General features: G+C 42.6%; 3 protein-coding genes across 4 annotated transcripts in view; 2 read left to right on the plus strand and 1 right to left on the minus strand.

Annotated features, from left to right (window-relative positions):
- Nucleotides 1-7,763: 7,763 nt before the first annotated feature.
- Nucleotides 7,764-13,524, minus strand: haus2 (HAUS augmin like complex subunit 2). The gene is made up of 7 exons (XM_034525475.1): nucleotides 13,316-13,524; nucleotides 12,104-12,175; nucleotides 11,925-12,023; nucleotides 11,442-11,511; nucleotides 9,005-9,137; nucleotides 8,796-8,904; nucleotides 7,764-7,945 (listed from the first exon to the last, which is right to left on the minus strand). The coding sequence occupies exons 2-7, from the start codon at nucleotides 12,173-12,175 to the stop codon at nucleotides 7,847-7,849; spliced, it is 582 nt and encodes a 193-aa protein (XP_034381366.1). The 5' UTR covers nucleotides 13,316-13,524; the 3' UTR covers nucleotides 7,764-7,846.
- A 142-nt stretch (nucleotides 13,525-13,666) lies between these two features.
- On the plus strand, nucleotides 13,667-20,920 carry lrrc57 (leucine rich repeat containing 57). 2 transcript variants are annotated; one of them, XM_034525473.1, is made up of 6 exons: nucleotides 13,667-13,837; nucleotides 15,601-15,842; nucleotides 16,051-16,186; nucleotides 16,360-16,628; nucleotides 19,781-19,966; nucleotides 20,112-20,920. In XM_034525473.1, exons 2-6 carry the CDS (start codon nucleotides 15,759-15,761, stop codon nucleotides 20,151-20,153), a joined length of 717 nt encoding a protein of 238 aa, XP_034381364.1. In that variant the 5' UTR covers nucleotides 13,667-13,837; nucleotides 15,601-15,758; the 3' UTR covers nucleotides 20,154-20,920. The 2 variants fall into 2 exon arrangements, with proteins under 2 accessions (XP_034381364.1, XP_034381363.1); XM_034525472.1 differs by having other exon boundaries at nucleotides 13,667-13,833.
- A 1,506-nt stretch (nucleotides 20,921-22,426) lies between these two features.
- Nucleotides 22,427-24,372, plus strand: part of tyro3 (TYRO3 protein tyrosine kinase) — a 36,647-nt gene continuing 34,701 nt past the window's right edge. Inside the window, exon 1 of the mRNA XM_034525103.1 lies at nucleotides 22,427-22,766. Coding sequence (XP_034380994.1) covers nucleotides 22,703-22,766 — 64 coding nt within the window. The 5' untranslated portion in view covers nucleotides 22,427-22,702. The remainder of the gene's footprint in view (nucleotides 22,767-24,372) is intronic.

Genomic DNA, 24,372 nt, shown 5'->3' on the forward strand with positions numbered 1-24,372 from the left:
GCGGACCGGTACCGTGAGGTGTCCGTGACGTCTGGAACGCTGCAGCAAGTGATGCCTTCACTGCTGTGGGAAATACGGCCTCCCGGTCTCCTCCCAAGTGTTCTAGGTGGTGGTGGTGGTGGTTGTTGTTGTTGTTGTTGTTGTTTACATGTACAAAAAACACAATAACGCACGCGTTTGTGTACACCAGCTGTGCGTCACTGAACCCGGACCACGATAATCCTCATGAGGTCCCTGAAGCGTCATCGCAATAAAAGAGCACCTGAACGCATCACGTGTACTGATAGAGTTCATGTATTCATAATGCTATTATTTATTATTATTGTATCATTATAATCATATAGCTATTATTATTGTAATGGTAAGGTTATAATCATATTATTTTAATAGTTATTATAATGTTATTGTTATATCTCATCACTCGTTAAGCTTTCATAACAATGAGATAATACTTTGTTTACAGCAAACAAGATCAAAACAAGTATAAATAAGCAATAAAAAACAAAGAATCCACAATAACTGAAATATTATATATACAGAATAACGAATTTGGCTGGTCTGTAAAAAAGAAAGGACACACACACACAGACACACACACAGACACACACAGACACACACACACACACACAGACACACACACACACACAGACACACACACACACAGACACACACACACACACAGACACACACACACACAGACACACACACACACAGACACACACACACACAGACACACACACACAGACACACACAGACACACACAGACACACACACACACAGACACACACACACACACAGACACACACACACACACAGACACACACACACACACAGACACACACACACACAGACACACACACACACAGACACACACACACAGACACACTCTATGAAAAGCATATATAGCACATACACTCAGGAGTGGACAATTATTATTTTAATTATTTATTGTATTTCATTATTTTTGTATGCAATCTATTCATTATTATGCTTATTTCCCCTCTTCTCTTCTTTCTTGGAAAGCACCATTTGATGTTTGTTGTTGTTTGTTGTTGTTTGTGTACCGAGACATACAACTGAAGAATTGACAGAAAGCGACTGTATGAAAATACATATTGTTATGTTGTTGAAAACTAAATTAAAAAAAGAGAAGAGTGTAATGTGATGGTAAAATGTTTCAACGGTAGAGCATGAAGTGACTTCAAGGAGACAACAGAGAAGACACATCTGACGTTTTCTATGATTCTGACACACTGACTTTTAAGAATTGATACATTATGTTCCTGAGGAATGTGAATCTTACTCTGCAGAAACAGAACTGGTTTGGACTGGTTTAGATAGTGTTTAGACTGGTTTGGACTGGTTTAGATAGTGTTTAGACTGGTTTAGATAGTGTTTAGACTGGTTTGGATAGTGTTTAGACTGGTTTAGATAGTGTTTAGACTGGTTTAGACAGGTTTAGATAGTGTTTAGACTGGTTTAGATAGTGTTTAGACTGGTTTGGATAGTGTTTAGACTGGTTTAGATAGTGTTTAGACAGGTTTAGATAGTGTTTAGACTGGTTTGGACTGGTTTAGATAGTGTTTAGACTGGTTTAGATAGTGTTTAGACTGGTTTAGATAGTGTTTAGACTGGTTTGGACTGGTTTAGATAGTGTTTAGACTGGTTTAGATAGTGTTTAGACTGGTTTGGATAGTGTTTAGACTGGTTTAGATAGTGTTTAGACTGGTTTAGACTGGTTTAGATAGTGTTTAGACTGGTTTAGATAGTGTTTAGACTGGTTTGGATAGTGTTTAGACTGGTTTAGATAGTGTTTAGACTGGTTTAGATAGTGTTTAGACTGGTTTAGACTGGTTTAGATAGTGTTTAGACTGGTTTGGACTGGTTTAGATAGTGTTTAGACTGGTTTGGACTGGTTTAGATAGTGTTTAGACTGGTTTAGACTGGTTTAGATAGTGTTTAGACTGGTTTAGACTGGTTTAGATAGTGTTTAGACTGGTTTGGACTGGTTTAGATAGTGTTTAGACTGGTTTAGATAGTGTTTAGACTGGTTTAGATAGTGTTTAGACTGGTTTGGACTGGTTTAGATAGTGTTTAGACTGGTTTAGATAGTGTTTAGACTGGTTTAGATAGTGTTTAGACTGGTTTGGATAGTGTTTAGACTGGTTTAGATAGTGTTTAGACTGGTTTAGATAGTGTTTAGACTGGTTTAGACTGGTTTAGATAGTGTTTAGACTGGTTTGGACTGGTTTAGATAGTGTTTAGACTGGTTTGGACTGGTTTAGATAGTGTTTAGACTGGTTTAGACTGGTTTAGATAGTGTTTAGACTGGTTTAGACTGGTTTAGATAGTGTTTAGACAGGTTTAGATAGTGTTTAGACTGGTTTGGACTGGTTTAGATAGTGTTTAGACTGGTTTAGATAGTGTTTAGACTGGTTTAGACTGGTTTAGATAGTGTTTAGACTGGTTTAGATAGTGTTTAGACTGGTTTAGACAGGTTTAGATAGTGTTTAGACTGGTTTAGACTGGTTTAGATAGTGTTTAGACTGGTTTAGACAGGTTTAGATAGTGTTTAGCCCCACACTGTCTGTTTCATGGATTGGAGTTCCATTCATACATTGTCATATTCATGTAATGTGTTTATGTAACTCTGTAACTCTGTTCATCTGGTCACATGACATCTATTCATCTGTCCATCCGGGGAGAGGGATCCTCCTCTGTTGCTCTCCTGAAGGTTTCTTCACTTTTTTCCCTGTCAAAGGTTATTTTTGGGGAGTTTTTCCTGATCCGATGTGAGGTCAAAGGTCAGGGATGTTGTATGTGTACAGACTGTAAAGCCCTCTGAAGTTTTAATTCTCTTCCACAGCTACACTTGTCCTTCATCGTCGACCTTCATCATGTACCCGACTGCCTGCTCTGTTCACCTCACCATCAGATGAGCCGCTCACAGAGGACCTTTAACACATTGATGCAAATTATAACAAAACACAGAAGTCTGTTTGTTAATGATCATAATAATATAAATAAAGTGTTTGAACCGGCTGCACGGTGGTGTAGTGGCTAGCACTGTCGCCTCACAGCAAGAGGGCCGCGGGTTCGATTCCCGGTCGGAGCGGTCCTTCTGTGTGGAGTTTGCATGTTCTCCCCGTGGCAGCGTGGGTTCTCTCCGGGCTCTCCGGCTTCCTCCCACAGTCCAAAGACATGCTGCAGGTTAATTGATCTCTAAATGTCCCATAGGTGTGAATGTGAGAGTGAATGGTTGTATGTCCCTACATGTGCCCTCGATGGACTGGCGGCCTGTCCAGGGTGTCCCCTGCCTTCGCCCTATGTCAGCTGGGATAGGCTCCAGCGCCCCCTAATGAGGATAAGCGGTATTGAAAATGGATGGATGTGTTTGAACCTGCAGGAAATCGAGGATTAGAGGAATGCAGAGAAGGAGATGAGCGCGAGGAAACATATGCACAAAGACATACGTACAGAGACATATGTACAGAGACATACACACAGAGACATACGTACAGAGACATACACACAGAGACATACACACAGAGACATACACACAGAGACATATGTACAGAGACATACGCACAGAGACATACACACAGAGACATACACACAGAGACATATGTACAGAGACATACGCACAGAGACATACACACAGAGACATATGTACAGAGACATACACACAGAGACATATGTACAGAGACATACACACAGAGACATACGTACAGAGACATACACACAGAGACATATGTACAGAGACATATGTACAGAGACATATGTACAGAGACATATGTACAGAGACATACACACAGAGACATACGTACAGAGACATACACACAGAGACATATGTACAGAGACATACACACAGAGACATATGTACAGAGACATACACACAGAGACATACGCACAGAGACATATGTACAGAGACATATGTACAGAGACATACGCACAGAGACATACGCACAGAGACATACACACAGAGACATACGCACAGAGACATACGCACAGAGACATATGTACAGAGACATACACACAGAGACATACGCACAGAGACATATGTACAGAGACATACGTACAGAGACATACGTACAGAGACATACGCACAGAGACATACGTACAGAGACATACGCACAGAGACATACGTACAGAGACATACGTACAGAGACATACACACAGAGACATACGTACAGAGACATACGCACAGAGACATACGCACAGAGACATACGCACAGAGACATACGCACAGAGACATATGTACAGAGACATACACACAGAGACATACACACAGAGACATACGCACAGAGACATACGCACAGAGACATACACACAGAGACATACGCACAGAGACATACGCACAGAGACATATGTACAGAGACATACGCCCAGAGACATACGCCCAGAGACATATGTACAGAGACATACGCACAGAGACATACGCACAGAGACATATGTACAGAGACATATGTACAGAGACATACACACAGAGACATATGTACAGAGACATACGCACAGAGACATACACACAGAGACATATGTACAGAGACATACGCACAGAGACATATGTACAGAGACATACACACAGAGACATACGTACAGAGACATACGCACAGAGACATACACACAGAGACATATGTACAGAGACATACGCACAGAGACATATGTACAGAGACATATGCACAGAGACATACACACAGAGACATACACACAGAGACATACACACAGAGACATATGTACAGAGACATACACACAGAGACATACGCACAGAGACATACGTACAGAGACATACGCACAGAGACATACACACAGAGACATACACACAGAGACATACGTACAGAGACATACGCACAGAGACATACACACAGAGACATACGTACAGAGACATACGCACAGAGACATACACACAGAGACATACGTACAGAGACATATGTACAGAGACATACGCACAGAGACATATGTACAGAGACATATGCACAGAGACATACACACAGAGACATACACACAGAGACATACACACAGAGACATATGTACAGAGACATATGTACAGAGACATACACACAGAGACATACGTACAGAGACATACGCACAGAGACATACGCACAGAGACATACGTACAGAGACATATGTACAGAGACATACGCACAGAGACATACACACAGAGACATACGTACAGAGACATACGCACAGAGACATACACACAGAGACATATGTACAGAGACATACGCACAGAGACATATGTACAGAGACATACGCACAGAGACATACGCACAGAGACATATGTACAGAGACATACGCACAGAGACATATGTACAGAGACATACACACAGAGACATACGCACAGAGACATACGCACAGAGACATACACACAGAGACATACACACAGAGACATACGTACAGAGACATACGTACAGAGACATACACACAGAGACATACGCACAGAGACATACGTACAGAGACATACGCACAGAGACATATGTACAGAGACATACACACAGAGACATACACACAGAGACATACACACAGAGACATACGCACAGAGACATACGCACAGAGACATACGTACAGAGACATATGTACAGAGACATACGCACAGAGACATACGCACAGAGACATACGCACAGAGACATATGTACAGAGACATATGTACAGAGACATACGCACAGAGACATACACACAGAGACATACGCACAGAGACATATGTACAGAGACATATGTACAGAGACATACGCACAGAGACATACGCACAGAGACATATGTACAGAGACATACGCACAGAGACATACGCACAGAGACATATGTACAGAGACATACACACAGAGACATACGCACAGAGACATACGCACAGAGACATATGTACAGAGACATACGCACAGAGACATACGCACAGAGACATATGTACAGAGACATACACACAGAGACATACGTACAGAGACATACACACAGAGACATACGTACAGAGACATACGCACAGAGACATATGTACAGAGACATACGCACAGAGACATACGCACAGAGACATATGTACAGAGACATACACACAGAGACATACGTACAGAGACATACACACAGAGACATACGCACAGAGACATACACACAGAGACATACACACAGAGACATACGTACAGAGACATACGCACAGAGACATACGCACAGAGACATATGTACAGAGACATACACACAGAGACATACGCACAGAGACATACGCACAGAGACATATGTACAGAGACATACGCACAGAGACATACGCACAGAGACATACGCACAGAGACATATGTACAGAGACATACGTACAGAGACATACGCACAGAGACATACGCACAGAGACATATGTACAGAGACATACGCACAGAGACATACGCACAGAGACATATGTACAGAGACATATGTACAGAGACATACGCACAGAGACATACACACAGAGACATACGCACAGAGACATATGTACAGAGACATATGTACAGAGACATACGCACAGAGACATACGCACAGAGACATATGTACAGAGACATACGCACAGAGACATACGCACAGAGACATATGTACAGAGACATACACACAGAGACATACGCACAGAGACATATGTACAGAGACATACACACAGAGACATACGCACAGAGACATATGTACAGAGACATATGTACAGAGACATACGCACAGAGACATATGTACAGAGACATACACACAGAGACATACGTACAGAGACATACGTACAGAGACATACGCACAGAGACATACGCACAGAGACATACGCACAGAGACATATGTACAGAGACATATGTACAGAGACATACGCACAGAGACATATGTACAGAGACATACACACAGAGACATACGCACAGAGACATATGTACAGAGACATACGCACAGAGACATATGTACAGAGACATACGCACAGAGACATACGCACAGAGACATACACACAGAGACATACACACAGAGACATACGTACAGAGACATATGTACAGAGACATATGTACAGAGACATACACACAGAGACATACGCACAGAGACATACGCACAGAGACATACGCACAGAGACATACGCACAGAGACATACACACAGAGACATACGCACAGAGACATACGTACAGAGACATATGTACAGAGACATATGTACAGAGACATACACACAGAGACATACGCACAGAGACATACACACAGAGACATACGCACAGAGACATACACACAGAGACATACACACAGAGACATACACACAGAGACATACACACAGAGACATACGCACAGAGACATACGTACAGAGACATACGTACAGAGACATATGTACAGAGACATATGTACAGAGACATACACACAGAGACATGCGCACAGAGACATACGCACAGAGACATACGCACAGAGACATACGCACAGAGACATACGCACAGAGACATACACACAGAGACATACACACAGAGACATACACACAGAGACATACACACAGAGACATACACACAGAGACATACACACAGAGACATACACACAGAGACATATACACAGAGACATATGTACAGAGACATATGTAATTAGAGTCCAATTGGACCTCAGATTATTCAAAAACTACACAGTAAAAGTACTTCATATTATTTGTACTCTTAGAAGTACTAAATCCAAAATATTAGGTTAATTACTTATGGAATAAAGTGTTGTTCCTCATCAAAGTTAAAAGTACTTGTTTGGGCTGAAGGGTTCACATGAGTCCATAGAACCAGTACCATAAGTCTATAGTTTGTTTCAGTGAACAGCTGAAGACACAAAAGGAAACGTTTCTACAAAAACAGAACACGTCTTTAATATAATAACCGATAGATAACCACAACAGCAGGGAGGAGGTGAGGGTCAGAGGTCATCATGCAGAGCTGTTGTGGACTCCGTTCCTCTGGAGAACCTGATTGGACAAACTCGCCACCTCCCCCACGGTACCCAGGAGCCGGGCGAGCGAGGTGTTCTGATACAGAGAGAGAGAGAGAGAGAGAGAGATGGTTAGTTCATAGAAATACTGGAGTGAGACGACACGTGACATAATGTGACTGACACGTGGCAACATGTGGCATCATGTGGCGTCATGTGACTGACACATGGCAACATGTGATGTCATGTGGCGTCACGTGGCAACATGTGGCAACATGTGACGTCATGTGGCGTCATGTGACTGACATGTGACAACATGTGGCAACATGTGACGTCATGTGGCGTCATGTGACTGACACGTGGCAACATGTGGCGTCATGTGACTGACACATGGCAACACTTTACATCATGTGGCGTCATGTGACTGACATGTGACAACATGTGACGTCATGTGACTGACACATGGCAACATGTGGCGTCATGTGACTGACACATGGCAACACGTGACATTATGTGGTGTCATGTGACTGACATGTGACAACATGTGACGTCATGTGGCGTCATGTGACTGACACATGGCAACACGTGACAACATGTGACAACATGTGGCGTCATGTGACTGACACATGGCAACACGTGACATGTGACGTCATGTGACTGACACATGGCAACATGTGGCGTCATGTGACTGACACATGGCAACACGTGACATCATGTGGTGTCATGTGACTGACATGTGACAACATGTGACGTCATGTGACTGACACATGGCAACACGTGACATGTGACGTCATGTGACTGACATGTGACAACATGTGGCGTCATGTGACTGACACATGGCAACACGTGACATCATGTGGCGTCATGTGACTGACACATGGCAACACGTTACATCATGTGGCGTCATGTGACTGACACATGGCAACACGTTACATCATGTGACTGACCAGCTGAGCCAGGTGGTCTATGGCGGCAGGACTGCAACGGACCGTGTCCAGCTTCTCCTCCAGAGTCTCTATGAAGTCCAGCAGCACCTTCACCAGGTCCACCACAAACCTGAAACCACATACTAGTCTTTATATGAGCTACAGCGCTGAACCTCGCTGTCTGACCCGGGACCAGCTGGACTCTGGATTCTGATCAACCAGGACGTTACCTGTGCAGGTGAGCCTGAACAGGCAGGTTGGTTCGACCCAGCGGCCTCATGAGTCGCTGCCTCAGACTGTTCTGGTCCTTCAGGAGGTTCTGCAGGTGACCGCAGAACGTCTGGAACATCTGGAACCTCCGAGCTGCAGCAGACGAGACATCAGACATTCATTATATTAATATACATTTTACTTTGGTGGGTCTGAAATCTAATTTCACCGTTAATTAATACGTGTTTGTTTGTTTGTGTTAATAAGTGTGTTTGTTTGTGTTAATAAGTGTGTTTGTGTTAATAAGTTTGTTTGTGTTTGTGTTAATAAGTGTGTTTGTGTTAATAAGTGTGTTTTGTGTTTGTGTTAATAAGTTTGTTTGTGTTTGTGTTAATAAGTTTGTTTATGTTAATACGTTTGTTTGTGTTTGTGTTAATAAGTGTGTTTGTGTTAATAAGTGTGTTTGTGTTAATAAGTTTGTGTGTTTGTGTTAATAAGTTTGTTTGTGTTTGTGTTCATACGTTTGTTTGTTTGTGTTAATACGTTTGTTTGTGTTTATGTTAATAAGTTTGTTTGTGTTAATAAGTTTGTTTGTGTTAATAAGTGTGTTTGTGTTAATAAGTTTGTGTGTTTGTGTTAATAAGTTTGTTTGTTTGTGTTAATAAGTTTGTTTGTGTTAATACGTTTGTGTGTTTGTGTTAATAAGTTTGTTTGTTTGTGTTAATAAGTTTGTTTGTGTTTGTGTTAATAAGTTTGTGTGTTTGTGTTAATAAGTTTGTTTGTTTGTGTTAATAAGTTTGTTTGTGTTAATACGTTTGTTTGTGTTAATAAGTGTGTTTGTGTTAATAAGTTTGTGTGTTTGTGTTAATAAGTTTGTTTGTGTTAATAAGTTTGTTTGTGTTTGTGTTAATAAGTTTGTTTGTGTTAATAAGTTTGTTTGTGTTAATACGTTTGTTTGTTATTTGTGTTAATAAGTTTGTTTGTGTTAATAAGTTTGTGTGTTTGTGTTAATAAGTTTGTTTGTTTGTGTTAATAAATTTGTTTGTGTTAATACGTGTTTGTGTTAATAAGTTTATTTGTTTGTGTTAATAAGTTTGTGTGTTTGTGTTAATAAGTTTGTTTGTGTTTGTGTTAATAAGTGTTTGTGTTAATAAGTTTGTTTGTGTTTATGTTAATAAGTTTGTTTGTGTTAATATGTTTGTGTTAATAGGTTTGTTTGTGTTAATAAGTTTGTTTGTGTTAATAAGTTTGTTTGTGTTAATAGGTTTGTTTGTGTTAATAAATTTGTTTGTGTTAATACGTTTGTTTGAGTTTGTGTTAATAAGTTTGTTTGTGTTAATAAGTTTGTTTGTGTTTGTGTTAATAAGTTTGTTTGTGTTAATAAGTTTGTGTTTGTGTTAATAAATTTGTTTGTGTTAATACGTGTTTGTGTTAATAAGTTTGTTTGTGTTAATAAGTTTGTTTGTGTTTGTGTTAATACGTTTGTTTGTGTTTGTGTTAATAAGTTTGTTTGTGTTTGTGTCAATAGGTTTGTTTGTTTGTGTTAATACGTTTGTTTTTGTTTGTGTCAATAGGTTTGTTTGTGTTAATAGGTTTGTTTGTGTTTGTGGTAATGAGTTTATTTGTTTGTGTTAATAGGTTTGTTTGTTTGTGTTAATAGTTTTGTTTATGTTTGTGGTAATGAGTTTATTTGTTTGTGTTTGTGGTAATGAGTTTATTTGTTTGTGTTAATACATTTGTTTGTGTTAATACGTTTGTTTGTGTTTGTGTTAATAAGTTTGTTTGTTTTAGTTTGTGTTAATAAGTTTGTTTGTGTTAATAAGTTTGTTTGTGTTTGTGTTAATAAGTTTGTTTTTGTTTGTGTCAATAGGTTTGTTTGTTTGTGTTAATAGGTTTGTTTGTGTTAATAGGTTTGTTTGTTTGTGTTAATAAGTTTGTTTTTGTTTGTGTCAATAGGTTTGTTTGTTTGTGTTAATAGGTTTGTTTGTTTGTGTTAATAAGTTTGTTTGTGTTTGTGTTAATAGGTTTGTTTGTGTTAATAGGTTTGTTTGTTTGTGTTAATAGGTTTGTTTGTGGTAATGAGTTTATTTGTTTGTGTTAATAGGTTTGTTTGTGGTAATGAGTTTATTTGTTTGTGTTTGTGTTAATAGGTTTGTTTGTTTGTGTTAATAGGTTTGTTTGTGGTAATGAGTTTATTTGTTTGTGTTTGTGTTAATAGGTTTGTTTGTTTGTGTTAATAGGTTTGTTTGTGGTAATGAGTTTATTTGTTTGTGTTTGTGTTAATAGGTTTGTTTGTTTGTGTTAATAGGTTTGTTTGTGGTAATGAGTTTATTTGTTTGTGTTTGTGTTAATAGGTTTGTTTGTTTGTGTTAATAGGTTTGTTTGTGGTAATGAGTTTATTTGTTTGTGTTTGTGTTAATAGGTTTGTTTGTGTTTTGGTCAGTTAGTTGAACCCACCGAGGTAGAACGTATGCGTGACGTCTGCGTTCTTCTTCTCCGTCTGCAGCAGCTCCGTCTGCAGCTGCAGCTGCAGGAAACAAGAACTCAGCTGTTTGAAGTTCATAGAGATAAACAACAATAAACAGACTGCAATTGTTTATCTCTCTTCTCGTCTTTGGACCAATCAAAGCTCTTTAACACCTCATGACATCATTCATACCCTGATGGGAGGAGCCACCTGTCCATCAAGACTAACTATCATGCACACACCGTACAATGTGGGGTCAACATGACATTATATTGTTGTTGTTGTTTTTCAATGAAGCCAGAGCTTTTGTTTTTTACTGATTTTAATTTTAATATTCAAAGTTAATTTGTTGTCAATCTGCACATAGAAATATAGTTTTAGTCCACTGAGGCTGTATATCTGATTCATGAAAGACTTGAATTTGTCAATAACATAAACGTAATGACAGGATGTGATGTCACACTGAAGCGTACCTGGTCCAGCTGTCTCTGCGTTCTGATTCGCAGCTCAGCCTCGTGCAGGTGAGAGGAGAAGGCGGGGCTCAGTCTGGAGGAGGCGGAGTCTATTTCTTCCTGAGGACAGGTAGAAACATTCCATATTTACAGAACTGGAAACAAGTCCCTGAACAGGAAGTCTTTTCTTTAATTCTGACCTGAGACACCATGTCTCTGGAGACGCATCTGGACAACAAGCTGGCAGCTGGAGACACGTCCCACTGAAGCATCTGAAACACCGAAGGAAAGAGGCTGAAACACTGAGGTAAAAGAGGCTGAAACACAGCTGTATAGAGGCTGAAACATAGAGGCTGAAACACAGCTGTATAGAGGCTGAAACACAGCTGTATAGAGGCTGAAACATAGAGGCTGAAACAGAGGCTGAAACACAGCTGTATAGAGGCTGAAACACAGCTGTATAGAGGCTGAAACATAGAGGCTGAAACAGAGGCTGAAACACAGCTGTATAGAGGCTGAAACATAGAGGCTGAAACATAGAGGCTGAAACACAGCTGTATAGAGGCTGAAACATAGAGGCTGAAACATAGAGGCTGAAACACAGCTGTATAGAGGCTGAAACACAGAGGCTGAAACATAGAGGCTGAAACACAGCTGTATAGAGGCTGAAACACAGAGGCTGAAACATAGAGGCTGAAACACAGCTGTGTAGAGGCTGAAACATAGAGGCTGAAACACAGCTGTGTAGAGGCTGAAACATAGAGGCTGAAACACAGAGGCTGAAACATAGAGGCTGAAACACAGCTGTGTAGAGGCTGAAACACAGCTGTGTAGAGGCTGAAACACAGAGGCTGAAACATAGAGGCTGAAACACAGAGGCTGAAACATAGAGGCTGAAACACAGGCTGAAACACAGAGGCTGAAACATAGAGGCTGAAACACAGAGGCTGAAACACAGAGGCTGAAACACAGAGGCTGAAACACAGAGGCTGAAACATAGAGGCTGAAACACAGGCTGAAACACAGAGGCTGAAACATAGAGGCTGAAACACAGGCTGAAACACAGAGGCTGAAACATAGAGGCTGAAACACAGAGGCTGAAACACAGAGGCTGAAACATAGAGGCTGAAACACAGAGGCTGAAACATAGAGGCTGAAACACAGAGGCTGAAACATAGAGGCTGAAACACAGAGGCTGAAACACAGAGGCTGAAACATAGAGGCTGAAACACAGAGGCTGAAACATAGAGGCTGAAACACAGAGGCTGAAACACAGAGGCTGAAACACAGAGGCTGAAACACAGAGGCTGAAACACAGCTGTATAGGCATACATATATAAAGTATTCTGCTGAGTTGTCTCAAACCGAGCTGAAGACTAAACATGTATCTGAACTGATTCGTGATTTCTTACCTTTAATACAAAGAGACTTCTTCTTCTTCTTCTTCTGAAACATCAACATCCGCTCCAACTGAACCGCCCAATGCCGCTTCTTCTTCTTCTTCTTCTTCTTCTTCTGCTGTGTTTACCGGCAGGGTTCGCGATACCGCCCCCTGCAGGTTCGGTCTTTAAATTCTTTATTATATTATTTATTATATTCTTTATTATATTTATCGAGTCGTTTCGCTCTGATTCGTTTTCGTCACGTGTTCAATGTTCACGCGCAAGACAGAAAATCCCGTCACTCATTAAAATACGTCCAGAGTGAGTTTCAGCCTGTAGTTCACACACTGACCTGGTGGTGGCGGTACTGCGCCCGGAAGCTGCTCATCAACCGCCCATTAAAAGCCTACAGAAGAAGCTTCCGCCCTGAGCAGCGTCTCCTGCTCGTTTACAGACGATTATTATGTTATTTATTATTTTATTTATTACCAAACAAACAGGAAGCTGTTGGACCGGAAGCGACATTTTAATGTGTTTAATGTCCGCGCGTATGTGAGTTTAAAATGGTTTCCTGTTTCTGGAGCTGCTAGTGTGTGTCGTTCATGTGTGTGTAGTTAGCGTGTGTGTCGTTCGTGTGTTGTTAATGTATGTGTAGTTCATGTGTGTGTAGTTAGCGTGTGTTGTTAGCATGTGTGTAGTTAGCGCGTGTAGTTAGCGTGTGTGTCGTTCATGTGTGTGTAGTTAGCGTGTGTAGTTAGCGTGTGTTGTTAATGTATGTGTAGTTCATGTGTGTGTAGTTAGCGTGTGTTGTTAGCGTGTGTGTAGTTAGCGCGTGTAGTTAGCGTGTGTGTCGTTCATGTGTGTGTAGTTAGCGTGTGTTGTTAATGTATGTGTTGTTAATGTGTGTGTAGTTAGTGCGTGTAGTTCATGTGTGTGTAGTTAGCGTGTGTTGTTAATGTATGTGTTGTTAATGTGTGTGTAGTTAGCGCGTGTAGTTCATGTGTGTGTAGTTAGCGTGTGTAGTTTGCGTGTGTCGTTCATGTGTGTGTAGTTGGCGTGTGTTGTTAATGTGTGTGTAGTTAGCGTGTGTGTAGTTGGCGTGTGTTGTTAATGTGTGTGTAGTTAGCGTGTGTGTAGTTAGCGTGTGTTAATGTATGTGTAGTTCATGTGTGTGTAGTTAGCGTGTGTTGTTAATGTGTGTGTGTAGTTAGCGTGTGTGTAGTTAGCGTGTGTTAATGTATGTGTAGTTCATGTGTGTGTAGTTGGCGTGTGTTGTTAATGTGTGTGTGTAGTTAGCGTGTGTGTAGTTAGCGTGTGTTAATGTATGTGTAGTTCATGTGTGTGTGTAGTTAGCGTGTGTTGTTAATGTGTGTGTAGTTAGCGTGTGTTGTTAGCGTGTGTTGTCTGTGTAGTTCATGTGTGTGTTGTTAATGTGTGTGTAGTTAGCGTGTGTTGTTGTCTGTGTAGTTCATGTGTGTGTTGTTAATGTGTGTTAGCTTGTGTTTTAGCATGTGTAGTTCATGCGTGTGTTAGCGTGTGTTGTTCATGCGTGTGTTAGTGTGTGTAGTTCATGCGTGTGTTAGTGTGTGTAGTTCATGCGTGTGTTAGTGTGTGTAGTTCATGCGTGTGTTAGTGTGTGTAGTTCATGCGTGTGTTAGCGTGTGTTGTTCATGCGTGTGTTAGCGTGTGTTGTTCATGCGTGTGTTAGTGTGTGTAGTTCATGCGTGTGTTTTTAGCGTGTGTATTTATGTGTGTGAGTGTTAGCGTGTGTGTGTAGTTCATGTGTGTTTTTAGCTTGTGTGTGTTAGCGTGTGTAGTTCATGTGTGTGTTGTTTGTGTGTGTGTAGTTAGCGTGTGTAGTTCATGTGTGTGTAGTTAGCATCTGTTAGTGTGTGTAGTTAGCGTGTGTATTTATGTGTTAGCGTGTGTAGTTCATGTGTGTATTTATGTGTGTGTTAGCCTGTGTAGTTCATGTGTGTTAGCGTGTGTATTTATGTGTGTAGTTCATGTGTGTTGGTGTGTGTGTAGTTAGCGTGTGTAGTTCACGTGTGTTAGCATGTGTAGTTCATGTGTTAGCGTGTGTAGTTCATGTGAGTGTTAGCGTGTGTAGTTCATATGTGTGTTAGCGTGTGTTGTTCATGTGTGTGTGTAGTTCATACGTGTGTAGTTCATGTGTGTTGGTGTGTGTGTAGTTGGCGTGTGTAGTTCATGTGTGTGTAGTCTAGGTACACAACTCCACAGAGTGAATGTGTCCTGTAATGATGGTGATTAATGTTAACGAGCTCCTCCATGTTGACGACTGTCTTCTTCTGCAGTGACGTCACCGCGTGAGCTCATTAACACGAAGAAGAAGAAGATTAAGATTACAGGAGCTGAACCTGCTGTAGGGAGAGAGGAGAGCTGCTCGACAGGCAGGCAGGCAGACAGACAGGCAGGCAGACAGACAGACGGGGTTCCTGGCTCTGGGGTCCAGATGGGGAACAGTGCGCTGAAGTCTCACCTGGAGACGTCCCAGAAGACCGGCGTGTTCCAGCTGACGGCGAAGGGGCTGCCGGAGGTGAGACGCCTGATGATGTCATCGTGTTTACGGGAAACATTATTGTGATGACACGGAAATAATCAGCTGTTTTCACCAAAAACACAAAGAAACGGAAGACGTTAACTTTCTGGTTTACAAACGAAATGATTTGACAAAATAATGTAATCCTGTTAAATGGATAATAAAACATCTATAATAATATAATGTGTATATATAAATGATTCAGTTCCCAGAGGAGCTGCAGAGGCTCACCGCCAACCTGCGGACGGTCGATCTGTCCGGCAACAAGATCGAGGTTCTTCCTGCCGACATCGGGAACTTCCTGCAGCTCAAGAGTCTGACGCTCAACTCCAACCGACTGGGTGAGTGTTTGCTGACGACTCCCATGATCCTTGTTGTTGTTGTTGTTGAGGAACACGGAGGTCTTTGGTTCAGTTCTACACTGGACAAGGTCTTTAAAACATGGAGGTCAACAGATGTCGTTCTGGTGTGATCCGGCTCCTCCACCATAACCTCCAGATATTTCTGTCCTCAGCCTGTCTCCCCAGTGAGATCGGGAAGCTGAAGAAACTGGAGACTCTGAGTCTGAATGGGAACCGGATCCAACAGTTGCCCCCCACTCTGGGCCAGCTCAAAGCTCTGCGGACCCTCAACCTGTCCGGGAACCAGTTCTCAGAGTTCCCCCCCGGACTGGGAACCCTGAGGCACCTGGACCTGCTGGACCTGTCCCGCAACAAAATCCGCAACGTTCCCTCAGCCTTGTCTGAGCTACAGACCATCGAGATCAACCTCAACCAGAACCAGGTACCTCCAGTCTCCCAGTCCTGAACTCTAGTCCGGTTCACATTCAGACTCAGTGCTCATGTTCACTGATTTCCTCATCAATATGTAGTTATTTTAGTCACGACGTTTACACTCAAATGTGAGATTAGAGACTAAACGTCAGTATAGACATTATATTACATGTCATTTAGCTGACAGTAAGTGCATTCAATTTTTCAATTCAGTTTATTTTCTATAGCCCAATATCACAAATTACAAACTCCCCTCAAAGGGCTTTACAGTCTGTACACATACGACATCCCTGACCTTTGACCTCACATCGGATCAGGAAAAACTCCCCAAAAATAACCTTTGACAGGGAAAAAAGGGAAGAAACCTTCAGGAGAGCAACAGAGGAGGATCCCTCTCCCCGGATGGACAGATGAATAGATGTCATGTGACCAGATGAACAGAGTTACAGAGTTACATAAACACATTACATGAATATGACAATGTATGAAGGGAACTCCAATCCATGAAACAGAAGGAGGTAGAGAGGAGGGGGCGGGGCATCAGCAGGGCCAATGGGAGGCCGGCTCACCAGCATCAGACACCTCCAGGTCCAATGGACCCTATGAGACGTGAAGTCACAACGACTCCGGGGAGGAAGCAGAGTTAATAAGGTGCAATGGAGAGATGTAAATTCATCCATAAGGAGAGAGAGAAGAGGAGATAGGTGCTCAGTGTATCCTAAAACATCCCCCAGCAGCCTATAAGCCTATAGCAGCATATCAAGGGGCTGGACCAGGGGAAACCTGATTCAGCCCTAACTATAAGCACTATTAAAGAGGAAAGTCTTAAGTCTATTCTTGAATGAGGTGACTGTGTCTGCCTCCAGGACTGAAAGTGGAAGCTGGTTCCATAAAAGAGGAGCTTGATAACTGAAGGCTCTGGCTCCCATCCTACTTTTTAGGACTCTAGGAACCACAAGTAGCCCCGCATTTAGTGAGCAGCTCTCTAGTGGGGCAATATGGTACTACAAGCTCCTTAAGATATGATGGTGCATCACCAATCAAGGCTTTGTAGGTGAGGAGAAGAATTTTAAATGTGATTCTTGATTTTACAGGGAGCCAGTGCAGAGCAGCTAATACAGGAGTCATGTGATCTCTTTTCTTAGTTTGTGTGAGTACACGAGCTGCAGCATTCTGGATCAACTGGAGGGATTTAAGAGACTTATTAGAGCAGCCTGATAATAAGGAGTTGCAGTAATCTAGTCTGGAAGTAACAAACGCGTGAACCAGCTTTTCTGCATCTTTTTGAGACAAGATGTGTCTGATTTTTTAAATGTTACGTAGATGAAAAAATGCAATCCTTGAGATTTGCTTAACGTGGAGTTAAAGGACAAGTCTGGGTCAAAGATAACTAGAGATTCTTTACAGTGGTGTTGGATGCCAGGGCAATGCCATCTACAGAAACCACATCACCAGATAATTGATCTCTGAGGTGTTCAGGGCCAGTAAAATAACTTCAGTTTTGTCTGAGTTTAACATCAGGAAGTTGCAGGTCATCCATGTTTTTATGTCTTTAAGACATTCTTGAATTTTAGCGAGCTGGTTGGTCTCCTCTGGTTTGATCGATACATATAATTGAGTATCATCTGCATAATAATGAAAGTTTATGCAGTGTTTCCTGATAATATTGCCCAAAGGAAGCATATATAAGGTAAATAAAATTGGTCCAAGCACAGAACCTTGTGGAACTCCGTGATTAACGTTGGTGGTCATTGAGGCTTCATCGTTTACAAATACAAACTGAGATCGATCTGATAAATAGGATTTAAACCAACTTAGTGCGGTACCTGAAATGCCATCAGAAGTTGAGCTAACATTAGCATTAGATGTCATTAAACCATGAGAACAAACTCAACAACAAGAATCAAGAAAGTAACATTTCTTCAAGAAAGCAAACTACAAAAAATACCATGAGTAATACCATTCAAGTGCCAAGCTGTCTTTATTCAAGGTGCAGTCGGTAAAGATGTGTTTTTAGTTTCCGGCTTTTAGTTGTAGAGACTTTCTGCTGTCCTGATGTCAATGAGGAGCTCATTCCTACAGGGAGGCGGGGCCAGCACTGAGTTGTTGAAGTTAATAGTCAGGTCGTGGGTGGGAGAGCCTTTTCCTGGAAGGAGGAGAAGTTCAGTCTTGTCTGGGTTAATTTTCAGGTGGTGAGCGGACATCCACTGAGAGATGTCATTCAGACATCCACTGAGAGATGTCAGTCAGACATCCACTGAGAGATGTCGGTCAGACATCCACTGAGAGATGTCAGTCAGACATCCACTGAGAGATGTCAGTCAGACATCCACTGAGAGATGTCAGTCAGACATCCACTGAGAGATGTCAGTCAGACATCCACTGAGAGATGTCAGTCAGACATCCACTGAGAGATGTCATTCAGACATCCACTGAGAGATGTCAGTCAGACATCCACTGAGAGATGTCAGTCAGACATCCACTGAGAGATGTCAGACAGACATCCACTGAGAGATGTCAATCAGACATCCACTGAGAGATGTCAATCAGACATCCACTGAGAGATGTCAGTCAGACATCCACTGAGAGATGTCGGTCAGACATCCACTGAGAGATGTCAGTCAGACATCCACTGAGAGATGTCAGTCAGACATCCACTGAGAGATGTCAGTCAGACATCCACTGAGAGATGTCAATCAGACATCCACTGAGAGATGTCAGACAGACATCCACTGAGACTTCAGGGCTGTGGTTGTTGACTTCAGGTCTGTGGTTGTTGACTTCAGGTCTGTGGTTGTTGACTGTTGACTTCAGGTCTGTGGTTGTTGACTTCAGGTCTGTGGTTGTTGACTTCAGGTCTGTGGTTGTTGACTTCAGGTCTGTGGTTGTTGACTTCAGGTCTGTGGTTGTTGACTTCAGGTCTGTGGTTGTTGACTGTTGACTTCAGGTCTGTGGTTGTTGACTTCAGGTCTGTGGTTGTTGACTTCAGGTCTGTGGTTGTTGACTTCAGGTCTGTGGTTGTTGACTCCTCTGGTTGTTATACAGTTTAGGTCACAGAATAAACAACAGACGACACAGAATGTTCCAAACTAACCAACAACCACTAGTGTGTGTCACAGTCCAGGTTCAGGTCTGAAGTAATCCAGTCCTCCTCTGATCCAGATCTCGGTGCTGTCGGCGGACGTGTCCCTGTGTCCCCGTCTGAAGGTCCTCCGTCTGGAGGAGAACTGCCTGGAGCTGTCGTCCATCCCTCAGTCCATCCTGGGGGACTCACAAGTGTCCCTGTTCTCAGTGGAAGGAAACCTGTTCGAGGTGAAGGACCTCAGAGACCTGGAGGGCTACGACAAGGTCAGAACCACTTCCTGTCGAGCTGCATTCAGGGCCTGTGGGAGAAAATGAGGAGATTATAGAGCAGACAGCAGGTCTCTGAACAGTCTGTAATGGTTTGTCACGGTCTGTAATGGGTTATAATGGTCTCTGTTGTCCCCCCTAGTACATGGAGCGTTTCACAGCCAACAAGAAGAAGTTCACCTGAGAACCTTCAGCAGCGAGTCTAAACCTTGGAGCGTCACCGGGGCGGGGGGGCGGAGTCTCGACTGACCCCGCCCACCACAGACCCCCTAACAGCCCCCGCCCCTCCACCCCCCTCTGCATGAGGAGGCCTGCTGCTTCCTGTGTGATTAATCAGACCGACGTGAAGGAACCATTCAACACCAGAGAAGAAGAAGGCGGAGCTGTTGGTGGTGGTCAACCTTCAGGGTGTTGCCAGGCGACAGCAGAGACTCAGGGGTGCGTTCACCAACGCTCGTCCCTTTAAACCTTTAACGTCTCTGAAACCTGAGTTCATGAAGAACAATTGAATATGTTTAATGTTTTAATGGATGAAGAGCTGATTCCCAGAATGCTCTTTGATTTTATTCATCAGGGTTCAACTGAGAAGTTTCAGCGAGAAAACACACAAAGAATTAATTTAACCATAAGAAATCAATATTTAACCTAATTAATATAACTAATAATGGATATGAGATAGAAAAAGTGGCTTTGTATAATAGTCACCGTATAGTTAATCAATTAACAGAAAAAATGTAATTATTATTGGATCAAATCGGCTGACAGTTGGTTCTGATTTAAACAAACAGAGTTCACATGTATTCATTTCATACGTTTTATTAAACGTTTCCTATGTTATCTGATTGAGTTCTGATTTAAGATTTGATTTATTGAAATAAATCAGCAGGTCTCGTTATCTTTTCATGTTTAGAAATGAAGTCAATAAAGAAGTCATGAGGAACAACCATAAAATATAATTTCCCATGTTTGGGCTGTTTCAGCTCGTGTCCTTATGAAGCATGTTTTACACTAACAGGTGGTCATATTTTAAAAAGCACTCCGTAAGGAACGTCTCCTGTGTCGATGAAGAATACTCTATGTATTTATTTACTATACTGTACTAGTACTAAATACTACAAAAATACATGTACATAGAAAACAGAAGTATACAGTAGTAGATGTATACAAAAGTACACACACACACCTTAGGGATCGAGACCCGGGCTGAGGTCCAATCGTCCTCTTTGGTGAGGAAGGTTCTAAAGGAGCTTCAATGCTTCCTTACTTGGCTCCTTTAGCAGAGGAAACACTGGACCTTCCTTTACCAAAGGAAAGGAGCTTCAATGCTTCCTTACTTGGCTCCTTTAGCAGAGGAAACACTGGACCTTCCTTTACCAAAGGAAAGGAGCTTCAATGCTTCCTTACTTAGCTCCTTTAGCAGAGGAAACACTGGACCTTCCTTTACCAAAGGAAAGGAGCTTCAATGCTTCCTTACTTAGCTCCTTTAGCAGAGGAAACACTGGACCTTCCTTTACCAAAGGAAAGGAGCTTCAATGCTCCCTTACTTAGCTCCTTTAGCAGAGGAAACACTGGACCTTCCTTTACCAAAGGAAAGGAGCTTCAATGCTTCCTTACTTAGCTCCTTTAGCATAGGAAACACTGGACCTTCCTTTACCAAAGGAAAGGAGCTTCAATGCTTCCTTACTTAGCTCCTTTAGCATAGGGAACACTGGACCTTCCTTTACTAAAGGAAAGGAGCTTCAATGCTTCCTTACTTAGCTCCTTTAGCAGAGGAAACACTGGACCTTCCTTTACCAAAGGAAAGGAGCTTCAATGCTCCCTTACTTAGCTCCTTTAGCAGAGGAAACACTGGACCTTCCTTTACCAAAGGAAAGGAGCTTCAATGCTTCCTTACTTAGCTCCTTTAGCAGAGGAAACACTGGACCTTCCTTTACCAAAGGAAAGGAGCTTCAATGCTTCCTTACTTAGCTCCTTTAGCAGAGGAAACACTGGACCTTCCTTTACCAAAGGAAAGGAGCTTCAATGCTTCCTTACTTAGCTCCTTTAGCAGAGGAAACACTCTTCTCTCAAACTAGAGTAAAACACACTTCTGGTCACGTGATCAATGTTTACCTCAAATAAGAACTAGAAATGATCGACCAAGTTCATTTATAGTTTTATATATATATATTTATTTAAACATTTATTTATTTAAATATATATTTATAGAATAGTGTGTGTTCTCTTTAGTGATAGTCATTTATGAAATTCTAAATGACGAATGAAAGTTATTTTTTACTTGTATTGTACATCCCAATCCATAACCTGTATTATAAACACAGTATACTAATACAAGAAAACAAACAAATACAATATTTCAATCTGTGTAAAAGTTTTTTTTAAATCTGTTAAAAGACGACTTTTCGGTTCGTGTATTGTGTTTTATTTTGAAGGCCAGGTTTCCGGTGTGCCGCTCAGCGCGTGCAGCTTGACGCCTCTTGCGCGATGTTTTTGAGAACAACTTTTATCTACTTCCGGAAACCAAACGTCACTTTTCGACCAGTTTGTTGTCCGGCCGCTCCGTGAATTCAGCGTCTCTTCCTGCGAGCAGCTGCCGACACAATCACTTTTCTCGGGTGAAAACAATCCGGTTTGTCCAGCTGGAGATGAGGCTCCGGTGACCGGAGAGAGCCGAGCCGAACCGGGCCGCGTTAACCCGGTTCATGTGAGCGGGGGTTTAAAAACAATGAGGAGATGAAGCTGCTCCTGTGGATGTTACTGCTTCTACTGCGGAGTCCGGACGGGACCGGTGGGCACGGTGAGTGTTACCGGGAGGAGGTCTGGTGCCGAACACCCGGTCCACAGGGCGAGCTCCGGGAGGCTAGGACTGTTCCAACATCTCGAAGAACCCGAGGAGAGGTTAGAGGGTTAGAGGTTAGGGGGTTAGAGGTTAGGGGGTTAGAGGTTAGGAGGTTAGGGTGTTAGAGGTTAGAGGGTTAGAGGTTAGGGGGTTAGAGGTTAGGGGGTTAGGACTGTTCCAACATCTCGAAGAACCCGAGGAGAGGTTAGAGGGTTAGAGGTTAGGGTGTTAGAGGTTAGGGGGTTAGAGGTTAGGAGGTTAGGGTGTTAGAGGTTAGAGGGTTAGAGGTTAGAGGTTAGGGGGTTAGAGGTTAGGAGGTTAGGACTGTTCCAACATCTCGAAGAACCCGAGGAGAGGTTAGAGGGTTAGAGGTTAGAGGTTAGGGGGTTAGAGGTTAGAGGTTAGGAGGTTAGGACTGTTCCAACATCTCGAAGAACCCGAGGAGAGGTTAGAGGGTTAGAGGTTAGAGGTTAGGGGTTAGGGGGTTAGAGGTTAGAGGTTAGGAGGTTAGGACTGTTCCAACATCTCGAAGAACCCGAGGAGAGGTTAGAGGGTTAGAGGTTAGAGGTTAGGAGGTTAGGACTGTTCCAACATCTCGAAGAACCCGAGGAGAGGTTAGAGGGTTAGAGGTTAGAGGTTAGGGGTTAGGGGGTTAGAGGTTAGAGGTTAGGAGGTTAGGACTGTTCCAACATCTCGAAGAACCCGAGGAGAGGTTAGAGGGTTAGAGGTTAGGGGGTTAGAGGTTAGGAGGTTAGGACTGTTCCAACATCTCGAAGAACCCGAGGAGAGGTTAGAGGTTAGGGGGTTAGAGGTTAGAGGTTAGGGGGTTAGAGGTTAGAGGGTTAGAGGTTAGGGGGTTAGGACTGTTCCAACATCTCGAAGAACCCGAGGAGAGGTTAGGGGGTTAGAGGCTAGGACTGTTCCAACATCTCGAAGAACCCGAGGAGAGGTTAGGGGGTTAGAGGTTAGGGTGTTAGAGGTTAGGGGGTTAGAGGTTAGGGGGTTAGAGGTTAGAGGGTTAGAGGTTAGGGTGTTAGAGGTTAGAGGGTTAGAGGTTAGGGGGTTAGAGGTTAGGGGGTTAGGACTGTTCCAACATCTCGAAGAACCCGAGGAGAGGTTAGAGGTTAGGGGGTTAGAGGTTAGAGGTTAGGGGGTTAGAGGTTAGAGGGTTAGAGGTTAGGAGGTTAGGACTGTTCCAACATCTCGAAGAACCCGAGGAGAGGTTAGAGGGTTAGAGGTTAGAGGGTTAGAGGTTAGGGGGTTAGAGGTTAGGGGGTTAGAGGTTAGGAGGTTAGGACTGTTCCAACATCTCGAAGAACCCGAGGAGAGGTTAGAGGTTAGGGGGTTAGAGGTTAGGGGGTTAGGACTGTTCCAACATCTCGAAGAACCCGAGGAGAGGTTAGGGGGTTAGAGGCTAGGACTGTTCCAACATCTCGAAGAACCCGAGGAGAGGTTAGGGGGTTAGAGGTTAGGGTGTTAGAGGTTAGGGGGTTAGAGGTTAGGGGGTTAGAGGTTAGAGGGTTAGAGGTTAGAGGTTAGGGTGTTAGAGGTTAGAGGGTTAGAG

This window comes from Cyclopterus lumpus, chromosome 22, assembly GCF_009769545.1.
Source record: "Cyclopterus lumpus isolate fCycLum1 chromosome 22, fCycLum1.pri, whole genome shotgun sequence".
Lineage (NCBI taxonomy): Eukaryota > Metazoa > Chordata > Actinopteri > Perciformes > Cyclopteridae > Cyclopterus > Cyclopterus lumpus.